Here is a 20,814-nt window from a genome sequence, read left to right as displayed (position 1 = left end):
TAATGTGAATTTTTGGTGGCACACTTTAAAAGGACTCAGAACTATGTGCGATGTTCTGAGAAGGTCTAGTGTCAAATCTGATTTTGTAGCAATTGTATTGATGTCAGAAGCATGAAAGTTCATAGAATTATGCCCAGATATCATGCGCACATTGGTATAAAATTGTGGACAAATCAGACATGGGGTCCCAGATCAAAAGCGAGAAATTTTGCCAAATCCAGATACAAGCTCTCACTGCCGCGAGGCTTGGATGAATACTTGCTCCAAAAATATGTGATCTAGATATACCATTGATATCAAGTTTGTAAAATTGTAAATATGTATTATATGAAAAGTAGATTTCATGTGCAAAAACAAAGGGGAGGTTTTTCCTGCATCATAAACCACATCGTCATGATGGCACTCTGTTTTCTTCTCCAATCAAGAGAGAGGAAATACCCTAACCAATGGACTACCTAGGGGATGTGCCTAGGATAATTCAGCATACCTTACGAAACACATAAATAGAGACAGCTTAGGGCCTAGAAGGACAAACACATTCACCCACCAACCGATTACCGGCAGAGCATTTTGCAAGTGATCCATCCATATTCCAGACTCCAGAAACTTTGAAAGCAGAAAGGCCCATTTCCAAAGCTGAACCATTCTCAGTTTGGCCTTTAAAAATCCAGAAACCAGATTTTACCCCAGACCTCTAAGGGGAACCAAAAACCAGATTTTACCCCAGACCTCTAAGGGGAACCAAAGAACAGCCTGGCTGTGCTGTAGCTGCTTTCCTGCTAAGAATTATTGCCATAATCCAAAGGTTAAACCCCAGTCGGCTACTGTGCTGTGCAGTGCAGACCAGAGAGCCATTGCAGATCCAGTCCAGTCCTGCTGAGCGGTGTCCAGAGTGCCCTGCTGATTGCAGACCAGAGCGCCTTGCAGTCCAGTCCGGTGTGCCTAGCAGAATTCCTGTCCAGAGATCTTGACTGACCTGAATCCCTGACGGTTCTGTCCAAACATTGGTAGTGAGTATGCCTAGTATAGGACTGTCACTAGCATATGTACTGTCCATAAGTCATCCCTATCCAGACCCATCCTCTCTTATATACAGAACTGCATTGTTAGAAATGATTTTTGTCTTGCCTGAACTATTTCTCTTATGCTATAGTCCTTTTGTAATAGTAGTGTTAAAATCATCTTTGCGCTGATATATATTTTCTGAAGAAAGGTGAGCGTCTCGGTAGGCAAAACCATCCAGAGATATCCTGGGCTGGTGGATGTGCTGTCGTGTAGTTTGCATCTTCATAGTCTACCACTAGTGTAAAGAAATCTTGTAATTTTAAAAGCACATTCTGGTTTTGTAATTTTGCCTCTCTCTGAAATAAACGACCTCCACAAAAACCTCCATAACTTCTTCATACTTTATGCTAGAAATGAAATGTAAGTGTCTGCTTGAAGATAACATCCTAAAGAACCCAAAACCACATTTCAAAGGTTTTCTGCAATCGCAGAAAACATTTTCATTGTTTTTACCATTACATTCAAGCCAACTTTAAAACCATTTTGACAAGTTTGCAATCATTCCTGTTTCCCTCTCTGCGTTTGCTGGGGGAAATTGGGACTGATAATTTTGCTTAAATTCTGCATTCCTGAAACCTGTTCTCTCTCCTTCTATTTCTTCTTATTGCATATTGGGGGGATTGATGGGTGTGCAGGGGGAAATATTAACCACATTGCCATTTGATTGAACACACACAAAAGTATTATTTCTATGCTGCATTATTTTTCCCATCATTACTCCTTGTGATTAAAGAGATTGTTTAGTGTAACATCACCCATTGGTGATCATTGTATAACCATTAAAAATAGTGTTATTTATATATGTTGTGGCATCCATAAATAAATATTTACCTTTGCAAACCAGCCTGCTTCCTGGTTCAGTGTGACTGGGTGGGGGGGGGGTGGGATTCCAAGAGAGGGGCGTGATATAAGTGTTACATCATTCAGAAATAAAAGAAGTTATAGACACAAATAATTAATTAAGGGTTTCAGCTTTGCATCACACGCTAGGCATTGACTTAGGTGAAGTGCCGGCTTGAAATCACTTACAAGATACCTGCAGGCATCAGGTTGGCTACCATTCTACCACACTTCAGGAAGTACTACCAAACGAGATACCTACACCCATCAGGTTGGCTATCTTCCTACCACAACTCAGGAAGCACTACCAAACAAGATACCTACAGGCATCAATTTGGCCGCCTTCCTACCACACTTCAGGAAGTAGTACACAAGATGACACCTGCAGGCATCAGGTTGGCTACCGAACAAGATACCTGCATCCATCAAACCAGCTGCCTTCCTCCCACACTTCAGGAAGTACTACCGAACATCCACCAAACCAGCTGCCTTCCTCCCACACTTCGTGAAGTACTACCGAACAAGACACCTGCAGGCATCAAACCAGCTGCCTTCCTCCCACACTTCAGGAAGTACTACCGAACAAGACACCTGCAGGCATCAAACCAGCTGCCTTCCTCCCACACTTCAGGAAGTACTACCGAACAAGATACCTGCATCCATCAAACCAGCTGCCTTCCTCCCACACTTCAGGAAGTACTACCGAACAAGATACCTGCATCCACCAAACCAGCTGCCTTCCTCCCACACTTCAGGAAGTACTACCGAACAAGACACCTGCAGGCATCAAACCAGCTGCCTTCCTCCCACACTTCAGGAAGTACTACCGAACAAGACACCTGCAGGCATCAAACCAGCTGCCTTCCTCCCACACTTCAGGAAGTACTACCGAACAAGACACCTGCATCCATCAAACCAGCTGCCTTCCTCCCACACTTCAGGAAGTACTACCGAACAAGACACCTGCATCCACCAAACCAGCTGCCTTCCTCCCACACTTCAGGAAGTACTACCAAACAAGATACCTGCATCCATCAAACCAGCTGCCTTCCTCCCACACTTCAGGAAGTACTACAGAACAAGACACCTGCAGGCATCAAGTTGGTTACCTTCCTACCACAATTCAAGAGGTACCACTGAACACGACACCTCCTGGCCTTAAGGTTGGCTGCCTTTCTCCCACACTTGAGGAAGTTCTTTCGAAAAAGATACCGGCATGGATCAGATTGTCTGCCCTCCCCCCACAGTTTAGGAAGTACCACCTAACTAGGGGTGCCCTTATTTGATGACGACTCCTTTCTCCACCACGTTTCTTCTAATCTGCTTTGAACACCGCCCTATCCTTTATAGTGCTCTATTGCTTTCTAGCCAGGGGTGAGCTCTAGAAATCTCCTGCATACAAAGAGTGGGTAAATCCGTAAGCGAGTTAATCACATTTTGCATTCCGGTTCTTGTAGTCCCCCTGCGGCACATATCAGCCTACAAGTACCATAATGCAAAGTGGAAAGCAGGACTGGAAGAGCTACTGCCAGCTGCCACATAGCAACGTGAGCTCTCCACCGAGCGAGTGTGGTCCGCGTGCACAGCGCTCGCTGCGGAACTAACCGCAGCGAGGCAAGGTTAAGCCCAACTCAATGTCATCCTCGCTGTGCCTCCCGCAAATCACGCATGCAGGACACCCTCTGCCACCCAGGGCTGCTGTAGACGGCGAGGGCTGCTGCTGGGGGGGTTACCCCGACCTGACCACAATGAACACTGAGATTTCCTAAAGAGGGGCTCGCCAGCAAAATCCCCAAGACCCCCCCTGGTTACAGCCGGGACGATTGCAGCCTTGAAATTGATTAGCAGGTTGACCCCAGCGGTCCCCCGTCCCCTCCCCTCTCTCCCATGCAACACACGCCAGTCTCGGGCACACATACTGCTTCTCCCCCTCTCTCTCTCTCTCTCTCTCTCTCTCTCTCCCTTTCTCCCACCCTCCCTTGACTGCTCCGGCAGGCTGCATTCGGATCTGTTACAGCATCGGTCCTCAGGCGCCCTCCCCGAGCACTGGGGTGGGGTGCTGGGCAGGAAGAAAGACAGCTCCTAACCGCTACATCATTACTCGGAACTGAGGCAGAGGGAGGAAGGGAGAGGCCCCCCTCTCTCCCGGCTCCGCGGGACTCCCGACCCTGACAGCAGCGGCAGCACCCCCAGCTCTCCTCCGCTGGTAAGGCTGTGGAAAGGATGAGGAGAGATGGGCCAGGCGTGCGGTCACTCCATCCTGTGCCGGAGCCAGCAGTACCAGCCCGCCACATCTGACATGTGAGTACACAGCTGGGCGGAGGGGGAGGGGCGGTGGGGGTGCGTTCCTATTGTTTGATGTGTAGTTTGGGGGCACGTCAGCCATGCATGCACAAAATGTTATAACAAGAGATGGTACAGGTTGGTGTAGCGTGGACCATGCTGCTGAAGGGGTGGGGTGAGGGGGAGAGGCGAGTGGGACAGTTCCACCCCTGGGGGTTTGTGGACCGCATTGAGGGGGGGGGGGGGGGCATGAAAGGAATGAATGCCCGAGAGGTACCTGCTGCTGCTGTGCGGTGCGCCGTGTGGAAAAGGAACGGGGGCGGAGTAGTGTGGGCTTCAGGGATGAGTTCAGGGAACTTGCGTGTGAAGGCTGCCGTCAAATGCCGGCTTTGATCCGAAGAGCAGCGCCTCCGGTGCGTGCGTGGGCTCGGGTTGTTTAAATGCTTTGTCATGGCACGTCATGCTATGCCATGCCGTGCCACACCACAGTATGTTTGCCGAGTGTTCATGTGAGCTCTTACACTCCCCTGCCGCAGAACTTTGGCGTTAATGGGACTTTCATGGGTCAGTTTAGATTGTGGTTTTGGGAGCCCAAGGGCTGGTTACCCCAGAGGAATAGCAACCGCGCGTGCCGTGCCCACAACAAAATAAACACAGTAGGTGACTACATACAGTGTGGTCTAAGTGTGCACCTAGATGGACAGGTGCAGAAGAGATGCCGAGGAAAAGTTATATTCGGGGGGCTGGCATATGACTTTTCAGAGGGGAAAACGTCTTCTGGGCAGACTGCAGGGGTCTCCCTGAACTTGATGTAGTCTCCGGGGCTCCAATGTTAGTGTCTAAGGCCGTGCGTCACACTGAAGGAGCTACTACACTGGGACTGCCTGCAATGTGCGTCACACTGAAAGAGCTACTACACTGGGACTGCCTGCAAAGTGCGCCCGTGCTGAGAGGGAGCGATGCAGACTGGGGTGTGTCCCGTGTGCTGCCCAGCGGGCAGTGGCCCTCGAAGACACGTTTCCAAACTTACCATCCACTGAGGGTACAGCAGGGGTCCAGGAAATCTTGCCGACGCCCCTGCCGTGTTCTGCGCTTCGCTGTCCTGGGGCTGGGACCTCAATGGTTGGAGAAGCAGCGAGGGCTCGCGCGGGGGTGGGGCTCGGGTACCGACGTGCACCTGCTCCTTGATGGGGGGGGGGGATTACCGTGAACCAGGGCGAGGACTGCCAGGGAGCAGACTCACCTGCTACACCCCCTCACCCAAAGCCCCCTACCCCGTTCTCCATGCCACCCTTAGACAGACTGGGGGATACCGGAGTACAAGCTACGGGTCCGCTCTTAGATAAAGCGCCTCCTCCCACGAGTGGGCGCTGTGTATTCTGGAGTTATCTCAAATGCCCACCTGCGGATGACTGGACTCAGACGGAGCACTGGGGCTTTGTATTCCGCGTTTATTGGATGTGCGAGATCAAAGGGATCCCAGGGAGAGGTGGGGGAGGGGAGAGAAGGATCCGCGGATACAAGTGCAAGTTGTGGTAGACACGAAGCAATAGAGAAGCGAAGATAACGGACTGGGGCAGTCAATTACACAGACTAGACAAAGAAATGAATGGACAGAAAGAAAGAAAGAAAGAAAGAAAGAAGGAAAGAAAGAAAGAAAGAAAGAAAGAAAGAAAGAAAGAAAGAAAGAAAGAAAGAAAGAAAGAGAGAAAGAAAGAGAGAAAGAAAGAGAGAGATAAGGGTGGATGATATAAATACATGGAAAAGAAAGAAACAAACAAGGGACAGAGACAATGAAAGAAAGGTAAAGGAAAGATAGATACAAGGAAGTAGTGACAAAAGGAAGAAAGAAAGTAAGAGAAAGAGAAAAGCAAAGAAAGAAAGAGAAAGAAAGGACAGAGACAATGGAGAAAGAAAAAAAGAAAGAAAGAAAGAAAGCGAAAAAGAAAGAAAGAAAGAAAGAAAGAAGGAAAGAAAGAAAGAAAGAACAGAGATAAGGGTGTATAAGGAAAGAAAGGGTACGACATCCTTTCATCGCCTGCATGTTCATCCCCAGGCATTTTAACGTGCACATTCCATCGAATGTGCTCATCGAATTTTTTTGGGGGGGGTGGTAAAGGGCAGATAAGGGTTTGGGCGGGTCGACAATAGCACCAATAAGTGTGGGAGGAGGGCTTGGGGGGACTCCCACAAAAAAAAAAAAACTATGACCATTTTCGATGGAATGTGCACGTTAAAATGACAGGGGATAAAATTACAGGTGATGAAATGACATGGAACCAAAGAAAGATAGGAAGAAAGAAAGAAAGAAAGAAAGAAAGAAAGAAAGAAGAAAGAAAGAAAGAAAGAAAGAAAGAAAGAAAGAAGAAAGAAAGAAAGAAAGAAAGAAAGAAAGAAAGAAAGAAAGAAAGAAAGAAAGAAATAACAGACAAAGATGGACAATATAAAGAAATGGAAAGAAAAGATAGATAAAAAGAAGTAATGACAAAAGAAAGAAAGAGAAATGAACAGAGATGATGAAGGAAAGGGAAAAGAAAGATAGTGAAAAGGATAGAATGAAAAAGAAAGAAAGAAAGCAAGAAAGCAAGAAAGAAAGAAAGAAAGAAAGAAAGAAAGAAGAGAACGGTCGGTAGGCAGAGAGAAAGGAATGAAGAGAAAGAGAGTAAGATGGAAAGAAAGAAAGCGAGTAATAGAAAGAAAGGAAGAAGAAAGAAAGAAAGAAAGACAATATAAAGAAAGTGAAGAGAAATATTGAGAAAATGGAAGAAAGAAGGAAAGAAAGAAAGAAAGAAAGGAAGATAGAAAGAAAGAAAATAACAGATACATGATAGATAATATAAAGGAAGGGAAAACAAAGATCGAGAAAAAGAAAGAAAGAAAGAAAGAAAGACAGAAAGAAAGAAAGAAAGAAAGAAAGAAAGACAGAAAGAAAGAAAGAAGACAAGGACGGACAATATAAAGAAAGGGACGAAAAATATTGAGAAAAGGAAAGAAAGAAATGAGAAAGAAAGAAAGAAAGAAAGAAAGAAAGAAAGAAAGAAAGAAAGAAAGAAAGAAAGAAAGAAGACAAGGATGGACAATATAAAGAAAGGGACGAAAAATATTGAGAAAAGGAAAGAAAGAAAAAAGAAAGAAAGAAAGAAAGAAAGAAAGAAAGAAAGAAAGAAAGAAAGAAAGAAAGAAAGAAGACAAGGATGGACAATATAAAGAAAGGGACGAAAAATATTGAGAAAAGGAAAGAAAGAAAAAAGAAAGAAAGAAAGAAAGAAAGAAAGAAAGAAAGAAAGAAAGAAAGAAAGAAAGAAGACAAGGATGGACAATATAAAGAAAGGGACGAAAAATATTGAGAAAAGGAAAGAAAGAAAACAGAAAGAAAGAAAGAAAGAAAGAAAGAAAGAAAGAAAGAAAGAAAGAAAGAAAGAAAGAAAGGAAAAGAACTGATACATGGATGGATAATATAAAGGAATGGAAAAGAAAGATCGAGGAAAAGAAAAAGAAAGAAAGAAAGAAAGAAAGAAAGGAGATAAGGATGGATAATATATAGAAAGGAAAAGGAAAGAGCGAGAAAAAGAAAGAAAGTAAAAAGAAAGAGAGAGACAACAACATAATTTTCAGAAGAACAAACAAAAACAAAACAAGGACACAACAAAAAGAAGGGTACAGACAATAATTCAGGAAATTAATAAAGAAAGACACACAAAATAAAAGATAAAATAACTAAGAAAAGAAGAACAAATAAAGAAATAAATAAAGAGAGTATGAAAGAGAAACAGACCAAACTCGAGGACTGGATAGAAAGCAAACAGAGCAGATAGAGAGCCGCCTGACACAAATAAAGCCAGAGACGCAGAAGGAGAGGTGGAGAATGGAGGTGAGTTAGAGACGAGGATAATAAGAGACACGGTGAGAGAGAGACAGGAGCGCTCTGCGTCGTGGGAAGAGATGTAGTTGAGGTGAGCGGGCGATTGGGTGATACTCTGCACGTGGGTTGGCGTGGAGCTGTGAGGGGTCCCTGAGCAGGATGTCCTGGGAGTGGTCCAGAGCAGGAGAAGGGGCGTGGCGGGAGAGAAAGAGCCGGAATGGAGAGCATGGCTTCTGTCTCTGCACCCACAGCGAGGCAACCTGGCTCCCAGCGTGAGGAAGCGCTGGGGGCAGAGCCACCAAACCTGCCAACTCGAGGCACCCCAAGAGTTGCGCGCAGCTGCCCCTCTACCCCTCCCCAAAGCACCGCAGGATCTGCGCAGGGAAGCCGCAGGCCTGACGATCACATGGCCAGCAAAGGGAATGGTAGCTCCGACCTCACCCCACAGCACGAGCCTGGCACTTCCCCTGGGGGAGGGTCTCCAGTAGCAGGCGTGCCATTAGAGCCAGGCTATTGCGCAAGTTTATGCAAAAAGGACCAGCACTTAAACACTGCATGGTGCTGAAAAAAGGCGGCACTCTGACCTTTCATGCAGTGGGCGTGGCCTTGTGAGAGAAGGGAATCTTCAAGTTTTACTCCACTGAGGTTTTTGAACTTGAGGAACAAAGTCAAGGAGGACTACCTAGGAAAGCGAACTTTGCCCATCAAATCCACTTTCCACATATGGGCTACATCTATAAAGTTGTCAGAGGCTAATCTCAGTATAACCACTAAAGTGATGGGTGGAAGGTTTTGAATGAATCTGAACCACTGGCACTGCTCTGGGCAACCTTCCACACCACCGTTTTTTAGCCCGTCTGCGTCATTGCAAAAGATGTCCAGCAAATCAGACAGGTACTGCCACCAATGGTAGCAGCCCTGCCTGAACTGCCAGGCTGGGTCCCTTCTGCATGGAAACGCAAGCAACCCCAGACATGTTTCGGCCTTGTTGGGTCTCCTCAGTGAGGACCCCTTTTGCAATGGCACAGACGGGCTAAAAATTGGAGGTGTGGAAGGTTGCCCGGAGCAATGCCAGTGGTTCAGAATAATTTGAAACCTTCCACCCATCAATTTCTTGGTTTTAGTGGCTAATCTCAGGCCAGCCTTCTGGACTATGGAGTGAGTAACCAGATCACTGTCACCTATATATATGGTGGACCTATGACACATATCTCTATACACACTTCTGCTCAGAGGCCTGGTCTGGTCAAGGTTCTGCCCAGAATCACTATGGCATGGATCAGAAAGACTTGTAGTGCCGATGCTGTGCCTGACTGCACTGCAGTTTGACTGCGAATAATGAAAGCCTCGCGTTAAAGCTCCCTTGGCATTTCGAACGTTCTGTCCTATACAGTGGCTATGCACTTCCAACATGCCCACTGGATGCTAGGTGTTTGTAAATATAAAGCACCATAATGCCCCACACATATGTTGTGGTGTGTGCATAAAGAGGATTATGTCCATTTATATATTTATTTATCGTGCATTTGTAAAGGCGCTTATGCATCAAGTAAATTGTGTTTCAAAGCGCCCGCAGGGCAACAGGGAGGGAACATGGGGGTGAAAATCAGAATATAACAATGGAAGTTAGAGGCATACTAGTTTTACTCATAATGAAGGGTACCCAGCCGTTTTACTGTGTTTTTTTTTTTCAATATGGTCATTTTTTATAGCTGTTTTTGTCCAGATTTTTACCCTTTTCTTGCCACAAAATGAAGAGAGGGTCGTTGGATAAGGCAATATGGATTTGGGGGTCAGGGTAGTTAGTGGCGGGGTGGTGGGGAAACCATGGGGTTTCTGTGGGGGTCTTTTGCGGCCAAAAAAACAGTAACTAATCAATGGGAAATGGCTGTAATGCACACATGAATAATGGCACCTCCCAACTCCGGACTCCGGTCTCTCTGAGGGCATTCAACCAACAGCGCTTTCTGACCATAATTATGGTGAAAGGCGCAATACCAATTACTGAATGAAGGAATGAAAAATCAGCAGCGAACAAATGTGCAGTAAAATTCCATAGAACTTGATGCATGTGCGCAACTGGCCATTCTGTGATTGGTGCGCAGCCGAGTGCAGGACCGACCACAGAACAACCTTCTCTCAGCACTGAAGCCACCTGGCTTAGGCCCATCCCAGGAAGGCCCCAAGTCACGCCCAGCAGGTGACACATTTTCACGCCACCTAAATGTGAAGGCAAGTTCTGAGGGCTGACCTTGCCCAGAAGAGACCCTCGCAGCCTGTGTGGTAGGCGATGAATAAGGCTAGAGATTAGCGAGCAAAGGCGAAGGTGGGTACTAGAACTGCATCAACATGCACCGCAGTGGGCCTTTAGCTATATGGCTTGTTTTAGGTTTTCATATTAGTATTAGCAGCAAGTTCACGGGAGGGAGAGGTGTTTCCACACCTCTTGTATTAGCATGAAAGGGTTGGACCTTGTAATGCTTGCGCTGGTAATAAGGAAGATGACATTTTTCTAGTTTTTCATATGCAGTAGTTAATTAGTGATTCAAGTAGGTCAGCCGACACGTGTTTCGACCCATCAGGATCTTTCTCAAGGCTAAATTGATTCTTGGATGCCCATGGTTGCTGGGTGGCAGGCTGGACAATCTGTGCCTTTCAGGCTGCTGTTCTCGTCGGCTGGTCCCTGAATATCCCGGACCCTTTGCTCTTGTGGTGGAAGGTCACCTGGCCTAAGCCCCGCCCACCTGGTGCCTTCCTGCCTGCTGCTCTTTTTCACCACTAAGCAAGCTCCGCCCACCTGGTGCCTTCCTTCACCATCACTGTCTTGTGGCCAATGATGGATTTGACTTTTATGGACTTCATTCACGGTGTGTCACTCTTTCTCAACTCTCATGCTGGACTTCCTTTGCATCTTGTACTCATGGTGGCCCTGAATCATGCTGTTCCCATCTTCATCTTGTATCCTGGCTCGCAACATTATGTGTTACTACTGACTTCTGCAATTGTATTCGCTCTCCACTCTTGCTTCTCCACTCTTTTTGACTGCTTACTCTCTTTTCTCTCCTCCTTTCCCTTCTCCCTTTTCCTATCTCCTCCCCTTACTTTCTTCTATGCACTTACTCTATCAGAATTCTCTCTGGACCTAATATGATAGCAACCTTGTCTGTTTCCTCCACCCTCCCATTACTGTTTTTTTCCTCCCCACCACCCCTCCAGCACTATCTGAAATGTCGTCAGGCCTAGTATGATAGTCACTTGCTTTGTTCCTCCCCTCCCTTTCTGCACCCCTCTCCCTCACCTTTTGTTTTCCTCCGGCTCTACCAGAAATGTCGTCAGGCCTAGTACAGTAGTCGCCTGTCTGTTTCCATTTCCTTCCCACTCTCCCCCTCCCTTCCTTATCTATGTCTTAGCTCTTGCACTATCTGAAATGTCGTCAGGCCGAGTACGATAGTTAATTTCACCTCCTTACTGTTCATGGCCTGTAAGAATGTTGTTGTATTTTCCCTTGTTCCCTCCCTTGCCTTGAAGCGCTTTGAAACACATTGTGTATAGGCGCTATATAAATAATCATATCATATCATATCATATCATATCATATCATATCAGAACACAAGTGGAGGTAAGTCAGACAGGGCGCTCAAGGACAGTACTTGTAACTGACATGTGATATATCGGCCGACACACACTGCGCCCTCTTGCCCCTGTTGTCTTGGTGACCGTTCTTTCTGTGATTTATTTAACACAGAAAGGCCTAAAGAGAAATGCAGAGCTCCTAACCACTCTCTCCACGGTGTGGTGCTAGGGGGATATCGTGGTGCTGAAACAGAAGGTTTTGGCTGAGCAGATCACTTGTGTGTGGATGTCCTAAAGCTCATCTGCACTTTTACTGGTTTCATGTATACAACATTGTATTGTGAAGTGCTTTCATCAGGGACCTCGATTGTCACCCCCACCAATGCCTTTGTGAATTGGGCTTGTGTTTCTATTTTATTTCATACTTTTGTTTATCTGTTGATGAATAAATGCAAATAAATACATATTGTTGACAGTTTGGGCTCAAAGCATGTAGGGCTTATGTACACTTGGAGCAGGAATTTGCCTCATGGTTTGGTGGCTGAGGGGAAGTGCTGCCACCTGTGTGCTGATGCCTGAAAGGCTTAAGTGCTTCTGACAAGGATACAAGTGCACAGGTTTGCAGCGCTTTGACATGCAGTGTCATGTGTTATCTCCCTCTGCAAACAGTCACACTTTGTAATGACTATATAATTAAAATGCCAAGCAGGTTTATTTTATATTTGTCAGGTTTGGGTCGCCTTTTTATTACTTTTCAGAAGCACCTGTCTTTTGTAAAGTGTTGGCTGGCAAAGTGGCCTAAGTCCTAATGGTCTTCTGAGGACTACCCTTTGTAGATGACTGACTCTTTCCCAGCCCGCTTGGCCTCATGGCTTGGTACAGTATTACTGTGGCCCGGGATGATCCGTACAGTGGCGTCTGCATGATATTTGGGTTAAGTTTCTGTGTTGTCATGGCAACTCACAACTTGCTTGGTACATAACAATGTGACTGATTCACTTGTATATTTAATTTTACTGACATTTCTTCAATTGAAGTTGGGTTGGGTTGGGTTGGGTTGGGTTGCTTGCGTTCAACTTGCCTAGTACATTAGAATGTGACTGACTAATGTGTGGTGTCCCACAGCAGGGTTTGTGTGAAGTGAGCTGCTTTTTCTCCTTATTAACATGTCTTTCATTGTCTGCGTTGGATTTAGCATAGATAAAACCCAGGGCCTGCGTCATTACCTCTCCACAGACTGTTCTAAAGTCCGCCCCCCTCACCCTCCTGCTCGCAGGTACCATGCAGTGTGGGATGGGCCAGTGCGTGTGTTGTTTGGTAAGACAGATTTGGCGGGCACGGCTCTTAGGGTAGTGAGTCTTTTGTTGCAGTACTGCAAAGGTGCTGTTTTTTTAATCTCTTGCAAAAGCATGGATTCACACATTTCCAGCAGGTCATTACTGTATAGCCAATAGGCAAGGTGCGCCTGCAAGCCCTGTAGTGCTCCAGCTGCAGTAATGGTCGCGTGCTCATAGCAGCTCACAGCAGTGCATTGCTCGATTCTGTCACCCACTCTTTCTGTCAGTTGCCTCCCCACCTTTATTAATTGGATTCTATGCCTTTCCACTGCCAGGTCTTTTTTCGCTGACTTTTTTTCTGCTGATTTTTGACCCAAAGAACTCATCCATTTACTTATTTTTATTAGGGGGGTTCCCCCAATAACCCTTCCCAGTTATTTACTACCTATGCCCCCCTAATGTCCCTCTACCTCCCATCGCGGGAGGATAGCTCAGAGGCAACGTGCTCGCCTTGGAAGCAAGACGACGCGGAGCAACACAGGTTCGATCCCTGGGTCTGTGCTTAGAAAGCTCTAGGCAGTAAGCGTGTTATAAATAACATATCATATCACCATCTTTTTTCGATGTGTTTACTTCGGCCAAAAATCAGCAGCAAAAAACTCAGCGAAACAAACCCTGGTGCTGAATGAACGTCGTACCACGAATTGCATCCATAGTGTCATGTCCACTCCAGACATTCAGCAAATCCAAATAGTATACAGATTCTTCAGTCACAGCGCATTACAGTGCCGCATAATTCATGTCACAAATGTGTGCTTTCCCTCTTGTTTTCTATATACAATATGCACAACACATCTGTCAATGTTGTAGAATTGCAAGGCTTGCCGGTGGCGTATACTGAACCCTATCACTCATCCACCTCTTCCATGCAATCGGGTTCTGACCCCAGCTCCATTTGCCACTTCATGGTGTCCTCATAGGCAGCTTGGACGGGCCAGTGGCATTTATTTCACTCGATTCTGGTGTTTTGTCTGGATACAGGACAGCGTCAGCATCCATCACTAGCCGGGGTGCAGGTGCTAAAGACAGGGACGTCACTTCACCAAAATGCCAGGGGTAGCAGAAGTGACATCACACGACCCTTGACCCCTGATGACGTCACAGGAAGTGATATCGTGGGAAGCGATGGAACACCACCTTTCACCCATTGACAAAACAGGAAGTGGCATCACATAGCATTGTGCACTACGAAAACTATGGTTCCGATATCACTATAATGTGATGTACATTTCATACAAGAATGGATCGCCATATATATCGTTAAGATCAGTGTGTATAGGCCCCTATTACCAAATTACTGTGAATGCAAGCAGACGTCCATGACCAAATGATAACGATGTGTTATTATATAGCACTTACGCTTAAGCACTTTATATAGAAAAAATATACACCCAATATCACCCATCCTGTGTTGGTACTCGTTTATCGACCTCAGAAGGATTAAAGGCTGAGCTGAGGCATTTAAGAAAAGACTAAATCAGTGACTCACCCCCTGAAGTGTGCCTGAAATAAACCTTTAATGAGTCTAGCAATTATTGTATAGAATTCCAGAAAGACACATTATTTGGCATTCCTATTCTTTCTTATTTAGGGTCAGTCCTGAAAGTGTTAGACTTGTGGCACTTGTGATCTTATTTTAAAGAACTTTTTTTTTAGTGTTTTTTATTTAGAGGTCGCAAGGGAGACCACAGAGGTCACAGTTACGACCTCTGGCATCCCCTACATGACATCCCTGGCTAAAGAAAATAACATGCGGCTTGTTCCTCTCACAGGCTCTCAAGAGTACAAGGGCAGAGCATCAATCCCTTCCAATGCCAATAGAGAATGAATGAGACACTTCTAATGGAAAGGGCTGTGGGTCTAATTGGAAAAGCACAGCAGGCAGTACTGTTGATACAGTGTCCAATGCTCCTAAGGGCAGTAGGAAATGAGCCACCTGGATTGCTCTGGAATGGGAAGAACACAGCAGGCAGTACTGTAGCCCCATGAAGTTTCCAATGCTCCTAATGGCAGTAGGAAATGAGCCACCTGGATTGCTCTGGAATGGGAAGAACACAGCAGGCAGTACTGTAGCCCCATGCAGTTTCCAATGCTCCTGATGGCAGTAGAGAATGAGCCACCTGGATTGCTCTGGAATGGGAAGAACACAGCAGGCAGTACTGTAGCCCCATGAAGTTTTACATTCTGCCAGTGCCCACAGAGAGCGATTGAGGGGTGACATAGAAAGAAGACAGTCCCTGCAGACATACACTTTTAATGCTACCAATGGCAATACCAATGGGACATGTTATACAGTTGTTTACAACCACACAGTACAGCAATTTACTCTTGCCTTTGAATAGGACCTTCCCTTTGCTTTAGGATTTCCTTTACCTTTCAGGTCACAGTCTATGGAACCTTTTAAGGTCTCTTCCATTTGATGGCAGTGTTATGATGTCAAGTAATGGGTCTTTGACACATTCAAAGGCGACCTTGGGTGGCTTGGTCCCACCTCTGTCGCAGAATGTGCTGTTATCCATTGAAAGGTTGGTGCCATTGGATTAGATCTGGTCTTGGCAAATGTTGTGTTTAGAAATGAACCAGCAGCAAAGGCGTCCTTGCCAATCTCTCCCTTGGTTCTAAGCACTGTGGGCATCATGCTCGTGTCAGTAGATGTTTCACCATGGCATATGTCTTTTAGTCTGTTTCAAGTGCTGCTGCGACACGACAAGGGTTCCACATGAGGGCTTTGATTCACCCTCCCCCACAGCTCCAAGTCACACCGATGGCCTGTGATCCCTGATTGGCTGAAAAGTGCACTGTCCTTGGAATTCAGGTGTGAATGGGTAGTGGAGACAGAAGAGCCACAGGAGCCACAGGAGGGCAGTTTTCAGCTGAATGGTACATTTGAAGAAGCTGGAGCTGTGAGGGAGGGAGCTTTCATGAAAAGTGGAGTTTGCTTCTGTGCAGAGTTTTGGAAATCTGCACAAATGCCCCTGCAAGTTCAGGACTTATAGATCACATGCCAATATGCCCTGTAGAGACCGGGGCATGTAGTCTGTTGATGGTAAACGTGTAAGTGCACCTGTGAGTGTCTGTATCTGATAAGAAGTCTTAATAAGCTTACTAATGAAAACATATTTAGTACTATAAAAAAACATGGGATACTTAAAAACAATACACGATAAGCAAGAATACACACTGAATTATATAAAAACACACCCAGTAAAAACAGGCAATATATTTGAAAATAAATAAATATCTCGGGTACAAACCCCGCTCCCCAATTTGTCATCGATACAAAGCAATGCACTGCCCTGTAACAGGGCACCAAGCACACTTAATGTTCCTATAACTCAGAAATTACTCAGCTGTGGATGGGTGGGGGGTGGAGTGCAAGTGGGAGGCAGCTTTCAGCTGAACAGCACTTTTGAAGAAGTTGGATCCATGGGGAGGGAACGGTGATTCCTCGGAAAAAGCAGATTGTACCTCTTTGTAGTATGGGATGACTTCCCAGATGCCTCTGTAAGCTCAGAGCATGTATGCAGTACACACCAACATGCCCTATTCATTATAAGGACATGTAGTCCCCCCAGGGTAAATAATGAAGTGCAGCCGCGAGATTCTGTAGCCCATGAAATCAAAAGATAAGGCACAGCAGGGGATACAAAAAAACAGGTAAAAAAACATACCAACACATTGCCCAGCATCCACACCCAGCGAAATCAGAATTCTGTACACAAAACACATCTAATAAAAAGCAAGGGATACATCAAAACAACACATTCATTATTCAGTGTAATGGCAAGGCCAATCAAAACCTGGGATCTATTTGATTTAGTGGTCATCTAGCTCATGGGATCTTGGACCTGTTGATGAGCTTCACACAAGGTCTGAATACTGGTACTTGGTTTCTCATGGATGCCCCAGGTTGGCACTCATGTACACCTGTCACTCTTTCATGCTGGGCTCTCATGCCCCCCCCCCCCCCGGGGTGCGGCTGCGCCCCCCTGGGGGAGCGCGCCCCACAGTTTGAAGACCTCTGCTCTAGAGTATTGAATGATGTACTTCCACAATTTTGGATTTCCCAGCATCTGTCAACCACAAGATATACTAGAAGTGAAGCAGCCCAGAAATTGCTGTAAAAGAGAGAGCACCCCTACATGGTAAATGTCACCACTGGTCCCCACAGAGGGAATTGGAACTCAGCAATCTCCGATCAGCATTTGTGTGTTAATGGAGTGGGACAAACAAAATCCGTGGGTTAGCTGTTTGGCGAACTAAGGAACGATAGACTCGAACCTCCAGCTGAACTGGCTCACCCCCATGCAACCGACAGCTGCAGACTCCATTGAGCCCCGCTTCACCCTGTCCATGCACCAATCAAGCCACCTACCTCCATGGTCACTGCTGCTGCTGTGACAGATCACTTTCAGGAGGACACAAAGACACTGAATCAGCCTGATTAACTCCTGCTTCATATTGTTGAACCACTGATCGAGCGCCGTAAAGCCAACTTGAGAACATCGAGTCCACTGGTTCGAACCCTAGAAAACTGTCGGAAATGTCTGCTCGATGCTGACAAGCCAAACAGAACAAAGAGTACGGTAATAACCCGGGGGACTGGGTGACAGTTTCCAGGCACTCTGGGCACCCTGACCACCAGGCCTTAGGTTGGGACCTACAGAATAGTTAAGTCCCCTATCATTGTCCTCCCGAAGAAAGAAAATAAAAAAAATACTATCCCTATGTTCGTATCCGTAGTCATTCCATTGAAAGGATGGTTTGCTTCAGTTTTCCGTGCATATTGTCTTTGCAGTAAAGAGTGCTGTTATTATGCGGCCTCATTACAAGTATGCCGGTGCGGAAACAACGTGCTGATAATACCGTTTACTGGTATGCAGAGGATGCCAATCACAGTAAATTGAGGGGATGACAGGAGGTGGACGGGCAGTACCTATTTCTGTGTACAAAGATCTGCAGTGATACCGAGCTCTACAATTGGAAGCCTGGTGGACATGCCAGAGAACTGGACACGTCTAGTTGAGCTACTCAGAGTCTGCCCACCTATCGCCCCCAAGTATTCTGCATCCGATGGTGTGTGGTGGTGGGCTGGGGCCTGTTTGTAGAATGCTGCCTCTAGTGAACTCCAGTCCTCAATGAGTATCACGTGTCTGGGTGTTTTATAAGTTACACGATTTCTATATTTTTTGGGCTCAAAAGTGTGTAACCAGTTTTTTTACTTTGTTGGTGTAAAGTGTATTGGCACTCCACTAACGGGCGTGTTTGTGACCCCTTTTTTAATAATGTGAAACGGAATCTGTTTAAATTTACTACCACTGGGCTTTTAGAATCTAAAAGATAAAAAGGCTACTGATAGTACTAACGTGGTGGAGATGTTTTGAACAGGTAAAATGGCAGCGGGGTCAACATTTATGAAGGCAATAACGTTTGAAAGATGCCCACATGTACATGCCCACCACAATGTTGTTTGAGTGAATGCTGACTCATGAACGGAGCAAGCTGGCATCTGAATAAGTTTAGGGGCCTTAGAGCTTTTTCAGTAGATATTTGTTACTGTTGTATTGTATTGTATTCTGGTCGTCATTTATATAGCACCATTTCCCCATTTGTATGGCCTCAATGCGCTTTGTGGTTGTAACGCCCCCGGGGACCGAAGTTCGGGTATGGCAAAGTTGTAAGAGGGGGTTTAATATGCGTGTTTGCATTTGGCCAAGATTATGGCTTAGGAGGGCTGGCTTGGCTCCGGTAAACAACCCAAGAGGTCAGGTACGTTGGCGGATGCTGTGGGAGTTCAGGACAGAGCGCTATTGCAGGAGACTCAATGTCTATCCAGCTAGACCAAATTCTTTAGTAGGTTGTCGCTGTATTTCAAAGGCAGAGGTATTGAGGCAAGTCGTAGCTGCATTCTAGAGTGTGTGCCTGCGGCTAAATGTCCACCACAGTGGTGTGTTTACACAGATCTTAAGCTCAGATGGAGCTTATCTTTGCCGTGTCATCCAATCTTCTGTGGGGGAAAATAGCCAACTCTCCTTGTAGATTTTTCTAGCTCTATGGACAGCCTACCCTACTAGTCTGCCAAATGCAATAGACTGGGAGACGTAGAACATATTTTCGGGGGCAGACAGGCTGCCACAGCAACTAGGCAAATGAGATTCTCTGAGTGCTATAGACAGGTTGTTCTACAAATGCTAGCCAAGCAGTCTAATAAGCACTTTGTCAAGCATAACTGCTTGTAATCGCTGTGTGATGCACTATGAAGCTAAATTAAGCCCTTATAAATGCAACGGAGGATCTGCAGCATTTATCCTTGGGTATCCTGGGCAGGCTAACTCAAGGTTGGCATAAATGCTTTGAGTGTACCACGTGCTACCCTGCATGTGCTTTCTTTTAGTTGCAATGCTAGGTTATCTGCATGTTGGCAAAAATGCTTTGAGTGTACCACCTGCTACCCTGCATGTGCTTTCTTTTAGTTGCAATGCTAGGTTACCCGCATATCTAGGTATAACTCAAGGTTGGTACTTGGGAGCTGTGTGGGAGAGGAGTAAGGAGCAGGGGTGGTTAGTACAGTGGCAAACCTCAGAGTGCAGCTAGCTTTCGGCGCAGTGGAAAGATTCGAAGGGCAACCGTATCATATTTCTGCCTAGTGGCTATGCTTGAAATGCACATAGGTTCAATACATTGGCTATGTTCCAAACTGCACCTATATTTAAAGAGTGCCCCCTCATTTTGAGATGGTCCCCTAAACATCACAGGATGTCGCATTGCCCAGAGCACCTATGACACCATTTATAATGTGGTCAAAGAAAACAAAAATAAACAACAAGGGAAACAAGCATTGGCAAAGTCAACAGTTTGGACTTTGCTTTTCTTTAGGCATGGGACAGGCCTTTGCAAGGCACTGATGTAAAGGTACTACCTGGCCATCAGATTGCAACAGCTGTAAAATGAAATGCAGTGATTACCTGTGCATATGATGGCAGTACCTGGCAAATGCCTATTTTAAACCACATGATATAACTATTAGCTTTGTCGCGGCTTGTTTTAACAGGACTTTCATGCAAGGCAGAGATATAAATAAAGTGACTGAAGGCACACTTTGTTAAGACATTTCTATTACACCAGTAGTCATTTACAGCTGCAATTAAGCCATTAACTCTCCGAACACTGCTCCAAAATAACTCTGGGAAGCCAAAGGTGTATATTAGTCTTCGATAGTGGGAGATCCCAAGAGGATGTGTTTTGGGCTGGAAGGTGCAGGTAGTGGGTGGGAATGGCCATAGGGCTTCGAATGGCCGTGGGGAGTAAACAGGTGGGTAAATAACCAAACAACACCCACAAGCTTTGTGTCCCTCCTCATATGCCATTTCTCCATATCGGCTCTCCAATACAATAGTTTTAGCTTAAAGCGCCACATAACAGCCCAAACTAACGAAACCATTTCAAGCGAGCACAGCTGTGTGTGATGTGAAATAACACATATTGCATACATTGTGGAGATGAGAGCTCTTGCATGTGTAGAGTGCATGTACGACTCACCATGTAGTGGCCAGGATTTCTGTTTCTTGATAGTTCTTGATAAATGCTGGGGCCCTGAAACATGGCCAATCGTTTCCTAATTTCCAAGTGTTAATCCAGTTTCGCTCATTTCCAAAAGGATATTAAAATGTGTCTCACTCCTGACTGCTGTCAAGAAGGGGTTGCGGTCACCAGCTGAGCCTTACTATTATCCGGTCCTTAGAATCCAAATTGAAGATTGAGTTCAGATTTGCTACCTTGGTTAAGTGGGCGCCTGCAATCATCTCGAAGCATTGTTTGAACTGCTCCGAGGGGCTACTGCCCAATCAGAAGCCA

At 45.8% G+C, this 20,814-nt stretch overlaps 1 protein-coding gene across 1 annotated transcript in view; it reads left to right on the top strand.

The window, feature by feature from the left end:
• Window positions 1-3,863: 3,863 nt before the first annotated feature.
• PDE2A (phosphodiesterase 2A) overlaps window positions 3,864-20,814 on the top strand; it is a 2,546,881-nt gene continuing 2,529,930 nt past the window's right edge. Inside the window, exon 1 of the mRNA XM_069640246.1 lies at window positions 3,864-4,206. Coding sequence (XP_069496347.1) covers window positions 4,139-4,206 — 68 coding nt within the window. The 5' untranslated portion in view covers window positions 3,864-4,138. The remainder of the gene's footprint in view (window positions 4,207-20,814) is intronic.

Source organism: Ambystoma mexicanum, chromosome 7q (assembly GCF_040938575.1).
Source record: "Ambystoma mexicanum isolate Mex_15411 chromosome 7q, UKY_AmexF1_1, whole genome shotgun sequence".
In the NCBI taxonomy this organism is placed as follows: Eukaryota; Metazoa; Chordata; class Amphibia; order Caudata; family Ambystomatidae; genus Ambystoma; species Ambystoma mexicanum.
Note: the sequence above shows the minus strand (reverse complement) of the source record. Positions and strands in the feature narration are given on the sequence as shown.